Raw genomic sequence first — 13488 nt, 5'->3', positions numbered from 1 at the left:
TAACATGACATGTGGAATGCACATGGGATTTTTGAATTAGAAGCACTAGTGCCAGTCAGATAATACATGAAATGGGATCTGTATCCTAACTTGTTTCTCAGGCTGTTTGAGAGGCGCGCATCACGAGCAAAGTCATTTGTATAATTTTGTTTCATCTGTGAAAAACATTAGCACAGGCAAGTCTGATATTTATTGTGGGGGTCACATTGAAAAATGTGTTCTGCCAATTGAGAACTACTGCTGTGAACTACTGCTGTGAACTACTGCTGTGAACTACTGCTGTGAACTACTGCTGTGAACTACCGCGATGTTGTTTGTTTGGCCAGAAATGGTTGGGAAAGGGTTCACTGTAAATCAATTTTCTTATACATCTTATCTCAAAACGGCTCCCATACCATGTGGATTTACAATATGCACGCAGTCCACTCTATTCCATTTAATGAAACATTCATCACTACTTCGGTGCTGTATGCCCAATGTCTCAGACTGCTAATTCATATTTAGACTGTCCTCATATGTTGACTGGCCCATAATGCATTGACATCTGTGCAGGATGGCCATAATATCAGGGACTCATACATGTCCAAGAGATAAGGGGCTGGCCCTGTGGCCCAATAGCCATGTAAGGGAATCTGTGACTGTCAGGAGTAAAAACAATACTTTCTTGAGAATGTTCGGAAAAAGCTCTTCAGTTTCGGAGAAGGCTGAAGGTGAGGTTTGGAATAGGCTAAAAATCCCATGGTCTGGAAATATTTCCCCTACATGATTAAATACAGTATAATCCATATGTATGTACAGTATATCATTTACAGTATTTATAGGTGACTGCAGGGGATACATGTTTTAGTGCTACATAGAGAAAACATTCTACTCTGAGGGCAGGTTGGATTGCGTTATGGAGATGGAACAGTCTCTTCCCACTGGGCACACCACTTAATTCCGAAATATTTGGTTGATACGTTGATCAATGAGATTACAACCTATTTTCACCCACTCAGAAATACAACCAAAAGTTTGTTGAATCCCTAATGTGGTATATATATAAATATGTGGTATATATATAAATATCACAATGATTCCCTTACATGGCTTTCACTCCTTCTAAAAGCACAACCAAATTCCAATGGAAAATCAAATGTCAGATTTTTGGTTTTGTCGTCACCAAAATGTGTTATCACTGTGCTTTCAACCATTTAAAAGCACAACAACGTTCAAATGAGAATACAAGATAGTTTGTTTATTCATTTATACAACAATTTAACGTGTTATCACTTTACTTCATATACTAACACAACCAAATGACCTGGATTGCAATTGAGATGATTTAAATACATGGTGCAAGTGGTCAGAGCTTTTTGAGATTCTGAACAGATTATTACAGCAATTGTGAAGATCTCCACAGACCTGAATCCAACATATTGTAATTATATTATCAAAATTACATTTGAAATCAACCACAGCTTGAAACCCTCAGCCTATATTTGTCTATATTTAGTTCAAACAATAGCGTTTGATGACCTCCCAAATGCTATACAGGCCTCAATAGTATCACTGATGTTAAATGATTGATAAAGTATGGCCACGTTTCATTTGCTCTGTTAAACCTACCCTGTGGAATGACTTTAACCAGTTCAGGATATTTGTGTGTGCTCTGCATACAGACTTGACTCGGAGACTCCTCCTCCCAGCGCCCTTAAGGTATTTCACAGTGACCCCGCAGGAAAAAGAGACCGGGGTGAATAAGAAGTCCAATCTGTTTATTGCTCTCCAATGAAATCATGTTGTGCGTTTCTATACACCACAACATACTGCATCTTTCAGTGGAGAGAAGTTTTGAAATATCAAACACAATATAATTCAGTCTATACTGTACATCCTGTCTATATGACATGTTTTTTTAATATATGTTTTTATTTCACCTTTATTTAACCAGGTAGGCTAGTTGAGAACAAGTTCTCATTTACAACTGCGACCTGGCCAAGATAAAGCATAGCAGTGTGAACAGACAACACAGAGTTACACATGGAGTAAACAATAAACAAGTCAATAACACAGTAGAAAAAAATAGTCTATATACATTGTGTGCAAAAGGCATGAGGAGGTAGGCGAATAATTACAATTTTGCAGATTAACACTGGAGTGATAAATGATCAGATGGTCATGTGTCACATACAGAGGAGACAGAACATGCAACAGTTGTGTCAGAGAACACAACACCGAAAAAGGTTAGGCATGAAAGTTGTGGCAAATCTTTCAGGTGACATTTAAGTAATTGTCCCCCCATCATCCTTTAGATATGTCCTATACATTGTACACACTGTTGTCATATTCTGATGGTATTCCTAAAGCTGGAATCCTTAATGGTGAAACAACCACGTCAGCTTACAATGTTTTTCGCCCTCTGACATCATTGCACGTGCGATAAGAGCACAGCGATTAACATTTTTACCACGATTCGCGACGCTCCTCAGCTCAGCAACAAAAACAACAGTGGTGGAGCAGCCAGTAGTGTTGTTTCCCCCAACTGCAGATTCCATCTTTAACCCAATTGACTTAACTTTTTCCATAGTTTTTTCTCCACAGCTGCCCTTGTGGTCCGTCTTCCACACTACCACCAGAGCTCACCCCCTCCACTACTCCGTGTGCTGGCCCTCTCCCTCCCCTGCAGCTTCAGCATCTCTGTCACACTCCTGGCGTAAACATCTCTCAGGTTCACCCCTCCTCCCCTTGCTGCCCCACCCACCTCCGAGTCACCCAGGGAACCCCGCGCCAGCCTCTTGAGCGCCTCTCCGTGCCGCAGCGCCGCCTCCTTCATCTTGAGAGTGAAGTAGCAGGCAGAGAAGCGGTCGTTGATGATAGCGATGGGCAGTGCCAAGATCAGGATGCCAGACAAGATGCAGAGAAAGGCCAGCACCTTGCCCAGGGTGGTGTCGGGGCGGATGTCTCCGTAGCCCACCGTGGTCATGGAGGTGGTGGCCCACCACCAGGCACACGGCACGCTGCTGAAGGAGGTACCGGGGATGTCATGCTCCAGGGCAAACTCCACCATGGCGAAGATGGAGATGCCCACGAAGAGGAAGAGGAGCAGGAGACCCACCTCCTCGTAGCACTGGGCAATGGTCAGGCCCAGGGACTTGAGGCCTGGGAGACACAGGGATACAGAGGGCTGGGGTTAATTATACATCTTGTAAGGAGATTAAATGACAGATTACTTATTCAGGTCGTACACCTGAAAGTGCATTGTCTAAAGTTAGATAGTCCGACGGCTGTCTGCACTGACGCGTTAGAATGATGCCATCTGTAGGAAGACCATGCTGAAAGTGTACACTTTTGATGGTATGCAAAATAATTTACCTGAATAATTAACTCTTAAATCAGTCTTAATACTCACTTGCCTAACATGAAGGTACTGTAGTGCATCTATCCAATTTATACACTGTATTCCACAAACAGCTAATGTAAACAACAACAAGTGTTGATGTGCGAAACTCATGACTGAGTTTAGTGGGGAAAATTTAACAGCAAGCTTGCAGTTAAAACAAGTGCAAAAACTGTAAATATACACAACTGAGCAGGTGGTAGAACTATTCACATGCTGAGATTGAGCAGGTGGTAGGACTATTCACACGCTGAGATTAAGCAGGTGGTAGGACTATTCACACGCTGAGATTGAGCAGGTGGTAGAACTATTCACACGCTGAGATTGAGCAGGTGGTAGGACTATTCACACACTGAGATTGAGCAGGTGGTAGGACTATTCACACACTGAGATTGAGCAGGTGGTAGGACTATTCACACGCTGAGATTAAGCAGGTGGTAGGACTATTCACACGCTGAGATTGAGCAGGTGGTAGAACTATTCACACGCTGAGATTAAGCAGATGGTAGGACTATTCACACGCTGAGATTGAGCAGGTGGTAGGACTATTCACACGCTGAGATTAAGCAGATGGTAAGGACTATTCACACGCTGAGATTGAGCAGGTGGTAGGACTATTCACACGCTGAGATTGAGCAGGTGTTAGGACTATTCACAGTGAGATTGAGCAGGTGGTAGGACTATTCACAGTGAGATTGAGCAGGTGGTAGGACTATTCACCTGCTGAGATTGAGCAGGTGGTAGGACTACTCACATGCTGAGATTGAGCAGGTGGTAGGACTATTCACACGCTGAGATTGAGCAGGTGTTAGGACTATTCACACGCTGAGATTGAGCAGGTGGTAGGACTATTCACACGCTGAGATTGAGCAGGTGTTAGGACTATTCACACGCTGAGATTGAGCAGGTGTTAGGACTACTCACATGCTGAGATTGAGCAGGTGGTAGGACTATTCACACGCTGAGATTGCTTGAAAAGCTCTCAAAACTCCTCAAGTAGAAAATAGATATTGGGTGAAGTTTACCAAGTATAATTTATGTTATTTTTAGCAAATCTCTGGCCACTTAAATAAATGGACTTAAAAGGTAATCACTAGTCACTTTAAATGACGCCACTTTAATTATGTTTACATATCCTACATTACTCATCTCATGTATATACTTTATTCTATACCATGTACTGCATCTTGCCTATGCCACACACCAACGCTCATCCATATATTTATATGTACATATTCTATTCATCCCTTTACATTTGTGTGTATAAGGTAGTTGTTGTGAAATTGTTAGATTACTTGTTAGATATTACTGCACTGTCAGAACTAGAAGCACAAGCATTTCGCTACACTTGCATTAACATCTGCTAACCATGTGTATGTGACCAATAAAATTTGATTTGATCAACTGAAACACTATTGTGAAACTATATGGGATCAAAATGAGACCCAGCTAGCACATTTGGTTCTTTGGAAGTTGTGGGAAAGCACGTTTTTGGTTTCCATTGGTTCTGGAAATGAAGCCGTAAATTTCCTGAGCGGTAAAACTGAACGTTTATTGAACGTTCTGAGAACAGAAGTGAACATTTTGCCTGTTCTGGGTACATTTTTAGGTAGGTTCTGAGAACGTTTGACTATTTTTGGGTTATTTGAAGGTAATTAAATCATGTTCTGAGAACATGTTTCAATAAGCCTTAACACTGCAAGCTTAGTTTGGATTAACTATGTTGAACAAGCACAGATAGGACACATGGACATTTATTTGCTTAGGCATTAATCATGCAAACAAATAAAAAAACATTTTTTATGGCACAGCGTCAGTAAGATTCATACCTATGCTCATCTGTTCTCTATCCATGGAATTAGTCCATTGTGCCACTGCTCATACAAAGCTGTTTATTATAGTCTATTCAAACATTTTAAAGGAACACTTAACAAGATGGATGATAGTGAGTTTTGTTGATGCTGAGAACAGAATGTATATATTTTTCATTCACATTCCTAAAATGTTCTCTGAACATTACTGAAGTTTTCTTGTGGTTTTATGGAAGTTTTCATAATGTTCTCAGAACAATTTGAGAACATGACTAAATAGAATCATGAGGAAACCTATAGGAAACATTATGCTGAACTACTGAAATTCACTCAGAAGAACGTTGTATCTTAACGTTCTCGGAAAACAATGTGAGAATATTACTTTAAATAGAACCATGAGAAATCCTAAAGGAAACGTTATGCTGAAGTTCTGAAATGTTTGAGAACATTTCCAATTTCAAACGAGTTGGAGAGCATTTGTAGAACATTACCAAAATTGAAATGAAATGTAACCATGTTTGAACATTTAGGACACGTTTTGTTGAAGTAAGACAATAAGAAAATATTTTTTTTTTGTCAAGTTCCTTAAATGTGCTGAGAATGTTACAAAGTCAAGCAACTATCCTGCACCATTCCAAGAAGTATGTGGGAAGGTTGTATGCAAAATAACCATAGGACAACCACACTCTCACCAAGCTATAAGAAACATATATCTCTCAGAATGTTGTGTGCTAGCTGGGTCCTTTATTAGATTATGTGGGTGCTTTCCAAGAGCACAAACAAGGAGGGTTCATAATAATAACACAGTCTCAAGGACAACGCCAGCTTTACGGTATCTCTGAGCTTCAGGTATCTGTTTTCATATTGCCTTTGCATGATCTTTTTTCCCTTTATCTAATCAGATTAGAAAGACACCCTGAGTGCTGTGTCCAGAGAGCTCCAGGAGCAGAGGAAAGAGTGATATTATATTCAAATAGGGGATAAGTATAAAAAGGAGGCTGTAGTTTTTTTCCTCTAGCGGTCTGTAGAGCAAACTTATCTTTGTTTGCAAGATGATACAGTTATCGGGATGCAGCTTTGTTCAGGATATTGTTACAGACATATTGTTACACACATGGCAAGAACACTCCGGCTTTTATAGTTTGACTAAAGTCACTTTAGTCAGATCATGGGACTTAAACTGAGCAAATGTCATAGACTCCTCAAGGATATCAAGATGCACCAGCATGTAGACAAAGTGGAGAACATGCCCTGTAAATCCACACTTTTCCCCTAAAAGCATCTGTTTTATTAATTGCCATCACCCAGAGGGAGAAATCAATTTCTCTCTTTCTTTTCCTGATGCTGTACTTACCAATTTGTTGAAGTAGCATACTAGAGGGAATATGTCACAACCCCTCGCCAAAATCCGCAACATCCAAGCCATTCATGCGCACGGATGCAAATTTACACAGACACACACAAATGGACTCAGGAGCATTCACCTGTCAGGCCCCCCATTCTCAATCCCCTGAGGAAATTTTTGAAATATGAATGAATATTCTTTTCTCCTTCTCCTAGCCTGTCATCGTTCCCTTTCTCACTCTTGCTATTTAGTTCTCTGTGAAGCATTTATTTGGGCTGCAATTTCTGAGGCTGGTAACTCTAATGAACTTATCCTCTGCAGCAGAGGTAACTCTGGGTCTTCCTTTTTCCTGTGGTGGTTCTCCATCATAGGGCATGATGTTTTTTTGCGACTGCACTTGAGTTCTTGAAATTTTCCAGATTGACTGATCTTCATGTCCTAAAGTAATGATTGACTGAATGTCATTTTATTTGCTTATTTGAGCTGTTCTTGCCATATCGACTTGGTCTTTTACCACCCCTACCTTGTCCCAACACAACTGATTGGCTCAAACGCATTAAGAAGGTAAGAAATTCTACAACTTAACTTTGAACAAGGCACACCTGTTAATTGAAATGCATTCCAGGTGACTACTACAAATGATTATACTGTATGTGTCATGCCCTGATCGGTTTCACCTGTCCTTGTGCTTGTCTCCACCCCCCTCCAGGTGTCGCCCATATTCCCCATTATTCCCTGTGTACTTATACCTGTGTTTTCTGTTTGTCTGTTGCCAGTTCGTCTAGTTTGTCAAGCTTACCAGCGTTCGTCCTGTCAGCTCCTGTCTTTTCCCAGCCTCTCTTTTTCTCGCCCTCGTGGTTTTTGACCCTTGCCTGTCCTGACCCTGTACCTGCCCACCTGACCACTCTGCCTGACCCTGTTACCTGCCCGCCTGACCACTCTGCCTGACCCTGAGTCTGCCTGCCATCCTGTACCTTTGCTCCTACTCTGGATTATCCACCCCAGGTCTGCCTTGACCTGTTTGCCTGCCCCTGTTGTCAAACATTTTTACTTCACATAGTCTGCACTTGGGTCTTACCTTGATAGTATGTATAGATAGATGACTACATTACCTGTGGAGTGGCGTCCCAGTTTGAGCATGCGCAGGGACCTCATGAGCCTGAGCAACTGCACCACGCGGCCCATGTTCTCCAGCTCTGTAGAGCCACCGTGCAGAATCTCAACTGCCAGAGTCACATAGAAGGGCAGGATGGCTAGCAGGTCGATCACATTGGGAACGCTACGGGTGAAGCGGCACTTGTCGCGTACGCAGATGAAGCGTAGCACCAGCTCGCCGGTGAACCACACCACGCACACATATTCCAGTGCATCCACGAAGAAAGGTGTACCCCCGTCACTGCCCCCACTCTCGTCACCGATCCCGTTCCCACCCACATCCCCCAGGTCCAGCGAGATGAGCACAATGTTGACAATGGATACCGCCACGAAGATGATTGACAGCGTGCCGAAGGCGCGTGCCGCTTGTGAAGACTCTGGCTTCTCCAGCAGGTCCCACAAGCGCCGGCGGAGATCTGGGCACGCGGCGTCGTTGAAGTCTTCGTCCTGGCTTTCGTCAGCCTCAGCCTCGTTCCGCATGTCCAGGCTCTCCTTGAGCTCCTTGCGGCGGTAGTAGCGTCCCCGGCAGCAGGGATCGATGCAGAGCTCGTCGATGCCCCAGTACTCAATCTCCTGGAGGAAGGAGAGCACGCAAAGCTCCTCCCTGACATGCAGGTGGCCTGTGCGGTAGAAGTTTATCACATACTGGAAGGTCTGTGAGTTGCGGTCGAAGAAGAACTCATTCTCCAGGAAGTCAGTGTCGTCGCAGAGCTCTAGGGCAGAGTCCCGTGTGGACAGGGCCAGCTTGCCCAGCCGGGTTTCTGGGTGGGATGCCAGCAGCTCCTGGGAGAGAACGTAGCGGCTGCCACCCACATTGATGGTGAAGAAGTCCAGTGGGTCGCCACAGACAGGAGGGGGTTCGCTGTAGAAGACGCTGGAGTCTATGGACAGGAGGGAGGTGCTGTCCCTGTAGAACTCAGCTGGGCTGGATGAGCTGCTCATCATGGCGGTCACAGGCCTGCCTGGGGTGGAGGGGAAAACCTGAAGGGCACCTGGAGTGCAGTTGGGTATCAAGGAAAAGGTAAAACACTGAGGTCAACAGTTGTTCAGGTTCAAAAGAGTGATTGGCACCAAAGCCAATTAAGACCACCTAGAGAACAGTTAACATGTCAGAATCTTCATAATAATTCCAAGAGGAATTCTCTACTCTGTCCCTGCTTGTTCCATCCCCTGTGTAGCCTATTAGCCTTGTGGCAAGGGAATACATTTTACAGCTTGGCTAGAAGCAGCCATTAGTTATCCCTAATTCTCAGTTAAACTCCTTCTGCTCCCTGAATGAAGGAATCCACATTTCATTGGCTGCTCCTACCAAGAGCATCGTGTCTGACATCAAATGAGTGAGAGGGGGAGAGAGAACACTAGAGAAAGAGAGGGGAGCGAGAGAGAGGGAAAGACAGGGAAAGAGCCTCTGGCCGTGTCCTAGTTATTCAAAGCTCTTTGTGGAGATTTAAATATTTTAGCTGGCCTACCTAATTAATACAACTAATATTCCTATTCCCGTAATCATTAATTCCCTTTGTTAAGTCTATCTGCTATCTAACATCCTCATGGTGGTAATTAAGTCGCACATATTTAAAAGATAAATCTTGAAAAATGGATATCATAGCAGTTGATCTGTTGGCAAGAACACAGACACTGTAGAATGTGCTCACCTGTCATGACCGAAAGGAACGACCATATAGTGAAAACATACTCTGTTTGTAAAAGTGGTGAAGGTGATGATGATTTTCCTCCATTTTAAGTGAAAGGAGTAAGATAATACCTATGCTATACCAATTGATATTGTAACAAATCCAAAAGGGTTATGTAATGAACACGAGGGGAGACAGAGAGCTGGTTTCAAGCGCAGGGCGCAGCAGGTGTTTATTGCAAAGGACCACAGGAGGAGGCTCTAGGAGGCTCTGGGTCCAGGGGCAGGCAGAAGGTCATACACAGGGAGTCCAAAAGCGCAACAGTACAGGCAGGGAAAAGGCTAGTAACGTCGTCCGGTAGATCAGGCAATAGGTTGATAACAGGAAATCCGACAGGCTAAGGTACAGGCAGGGAATATGCAAAAGGCGTCCTTAGTGAGGCAGGCAAAAACGATCATACACGGGAGGAGTAAATCACGGGGAAAACCAGAGCGTGTCACAAAACAAACAATACCTCACAGTGATGGGGTGCAAAGAACTGAACTAAATAGTGTATGATAATGACATACAGGTGATTAGAATTCAGGTGATTGGGATGTGGATAGTGAGCTGCATTCAGGGGATCTACGTGTTTGAGAGTGTGAGTTGGAAGCAGACGTTACAGGGCAAACTGTCAATTGCAATTTAAATCAAAAACGTCTGATCCTACCAAACAAGTTACTGAGTATGGAGATATTCTGATTATGTTAACTCTACATGTTTCTAAGATCTCTAAATGGCTGTGTGAGCAAATACACATATAATGAGAAAATAAAATAAGACGCCAGAATCACGAGTAAATTGGATTTTCTTGCAGGCAATCACGTTAACGAATGTGGTCATTGCAGAAGATATTTGATGAGCATACTGTATCATAACTGGCCGTGATTGGTGCCATAGGGCGGCGCACAATTGGCCCAGCGTCGTCTGAGTTTGGCCGGTGTTGGCCGTCATTGTAAATAAGAATTTGTTCTTATTAACTGACTTGCCTAGTTTAAAAAAATACATGACAGAAAAGGCAGGATAAATGGGGGTGTCTAGACAATAACATTGTAAAATGGCATCCTATTATACAATAACTACAACAACATTATATTACTGGCTTAACATCATAATGAAAACGAAATGTACTCATGTTTTTAATTTCACTTGCAAATAAAATAACTACCTACATTTTGTAAGCCTAATGGGTCAGCAGTTTGTATTATGTAATAACAGAGCACCACATGTGTTTCTAATGACAAATAGCTGTAGATATTCTTGTTATTATATAAATCATGAATAAATATGCAATATAAGTTGCTGTCAATTATTTATTACATTGAAATAAAGTATTAATACGTTTTGCATTAAATAGTTATTTGTTGTCAGAGAAATTAGGTTACTGGAATGAACCATCTCTGAAAGATTAGGCTGTACTGTATCAAGAGGACCACCAAACTACAGTAGTAGTCACGAAACTAGCCCGACTAATATAATTTAGCCAATTTAACAACTTAACAAGGGGAAAAAGATTGGTCTTACCTGGCTATATATCGAGAGTTTTCATCTTGATAAAAGGGATGGTTGAGATTTCCATTCTCTCCATTAGCCAAGTTCTTTTTTATACTCTGCGTAAAACAGCCAGTTATGCGTTTTGACACTAGTGTTGGTCATGATTCTTATCTTCTTGCGAGCAGAAGTGAAAAAGAGCGCCAGTTACTCGAAGAAAACATGACAAAACTCCGTGCGTTTCAGACAGCTCTATGACCTCAGATGCGCACCGCGCACTCGACCATCTTGGCTCTGTCCTTGTTATTGTGGATCCTTTGGACGTCCCTATCCCTTTAAAGTTGAAATACAAAAATGGTTTAAGGTTATGGTTAGGTAAGGGTTATGGTTAATGGTAGGGGTTAATGTTATGGTATGGAGGAACCAATGATTGCGGATTGTTCTAACCCTATTTAGCTCGCGGTGCTTTTTCAAAATTTTGAGTAGCAACGTGCACACGCAAGGAGTGGCGTTAGGAGCGAACTGTTTTTCTGAATATAGCGCATGCAAATGTCTTATGATGGATCTTTAAAAATCCAATTTAGCCTATTCATATTAGAAACCATTAAAATAAATATTTCATATGAGTTTTGAACGCTGGCTTATCATTAATGATATTACGTTATGCAGATTGATATTTCCAGAGAAATGGCATTTTAAACTATTTCACAAAATTGTTCCATCAAAAAAATGTGACCCATCTCAAAGGTTTTCTAACTGCAACACATTTTTTTGTCCATTCAAACATGTCTCTGAAAAGGGGGCCCATCTACATGCACCATTGTTAACATCAGCTCATATGCATTTGCAAAAGTCCCCCAATCATTTGCTTTGAATCAGACAGAGCCAGGGGCCCTCAATTAAAATTTCCCCTGCCATTTCAGTTCTTTAATGATATTTATTTTCCTTCCTTGTTTTATGAGAGGAAGCCAAGGAAGAGGAGAAACGTCAAAGTAATTTTTGTAGGATTTTGGTGCTTAAAATATCCACATCTATTTGTACAGATCCAGGACACTATTTTCAAAGGTAGGTTCATGAATTCCCATTTCGTCTCTACTTGTCACAGTTCACCTTCCGTTGACCCCAGAAAGCCCTCGGGTCTTTTCTTCACTTCCCATGACAATTATGGAAGCATTATAAAAGCGTTGCGACAGGCTTTGTCTGCTGTGACTGCACCTCCACAGCTCTCCAGACATGCAATTACTGTCCATATATAGGTGGCGCTTCTCACATTGTTCACCCGTGTGCATGGAAAGAAAATGTATAAAACAGGATATAATGGGCCCTAGGTGACATGCAGGACATCAGGATCCAGGTTTATCTGTTCAGTGTCTACCAAAAATGATGGTTTCAAGTTCATATGGCTACAGAGTTAATAAACTCAGCAAAGAAACGTTCCCTTTTCAGGACCCTGTCTTTCAAAGATAATTCGTAAAAATCTAAATAGCTTAATTGTAAAGGGCTTAAACACTGTTGCCCATGCTTGGTCAATGAACCATAAACAATTAATTAACATGCACCTGTGGAACGGTCGTTAAGACACTAACAGCTTACAGACGGTAGGCAATTAAGGTCACAGTTAAGAAAACTTAGGACACTAAAGAGGCCTTTCTACTGACTCTGAAAAACACCAAAAGAAAGATGCCCAGGGTCCCTGCTCATCTGTGTGAACGTGCCTTAGGCATGCTGCAAGGAGGCATGAGGACTGCAGATGTGCCCATGGCAATAAATTGCAATGTTCGTACCGTGAGACGCCTAAGAGGGAGACAGGACTAACAGCTGATCGTCCTTGCAGTGGCAGACCACGTGTAACAACACCTGCACAGGTTCGGTACATCCGAACATCATACCTGCGGGACAGGTACAGGATGGCAACAACAACTGCCCGAGTTACACCAGGAACGCACAATCCCTCCATCAGTGCTCAGACTGTCCACAATAGGCTGAGAGAGGTTGGACTGAGGGCTTGTAGGCCTGTTGTAAGGCAGGTCCTCAGCAGACATCACCGGCAACAACGTCGCTGGACCAGACAGTTGTCGAATCTTTGTTATGTTTATACAAATATTTACACATGTTAAGTTTGCTGAAAATAAACGTAATTGACAGTGAGAGGACGTTTCTTTTTTTGCTGAGTTTATATCAATAGTATACTATTGTGCTATTGAGACTTTTTAATTTATCTGCAGTCCCACTAACATTTATCTAAGCAATTTGAGGGCAGTTTCCAGAGGCACTGTAAACTCTGTACCATTTCTCCCATTGAAAAGTTACTTGGCACCATCTGCTGTTCATGAGAGGTATCACCAACAGGGGCGCCGCCAGGGATTTTGGGCCCCATCACCACAGGCCACACCAACTCTGTGCAATTGCTGTCACCACACACCTTCAGAACCCAATCGAAGCCATTCAAAGCTTTAAATAACTCCTTTGCAGGCTTGCAACTATCTTGTAGTCCAATATTTACTGTACGATATATACTGACAGTGAGCTGTGAAAATATAACACATTGCAGACATGCATGCAACATTCTGCATGCAGTGGAATTCAATATTTGTTCAAAGACTGATACCCTCTATAAGAAATGTGCTAAAGGCCATC

At 42.5% G+C, this 13488-nt stretch overlaps 1 protein-coding gene across 1 annotated transcript; it reads right to left on the bottom strand.

The window, feature by feature from the left end:
- Window positions 1-2608: 2608 nt before the first annotated feature.
- LOC139380430 (potassium voltage-gated channel subfamily V member 1-like) lies at window positions 2609-8635 on the bottom strand. Its single transcript, XM_071123096.1, has 2 exons — window positions 7648-8635; window positions 2609-3141 (listed from the first exon to the last, which is right to left on the bottom strand). The coding sequence occupies exons 1-2, from the start codon at window positions 8633-8635 to the stop codon at window positions 2609-2611; spliced, it is 1521 nt and encodes a 506-aa protein (XP_070979197.1).
- Between the last annotated feature and the right edge of the window lie 4853 nt (window positions 8636-13488).

The sequence above is a fragment of the Oncorhynchus clarkii genome, chromosome 2, assembly GCF_045791955.1.
Source record: "Oncorhynchus clarkii lewisi isolate Uvic-CL-2024 chromosome 2, UVic_Ocla_1.0, whole genome shotgun sequence".
NCBI classification, from domain to species: Eukaryota; Metazoa; Chordata; class Actinopteri; order Salmoniformes; family Salmonidae; genus Oncorhynchus; species Oncorhynchus clarkii.
Note: the sequence above shows the minus strand (reverse complement) of the source record. Positions and strands in the feature narration are given on the sequence as shown.

Coding starts and splice junctions, on each gene's coding strand:
- LOC139380430 (XM_071123096.1), bottom strand. CDS start 8,635: ATGATGAGCAGCTCATCCAGCCCAGCTGAGTTCTACAGGGACAGCACC. Junction 3,142..7,647: donor ACTGGGACGCCACTCCACAG/GTAATGTAGTCA, acceptor TGTGTCTCCCAG/GCCTCAAGTCCCTGGGCCTG.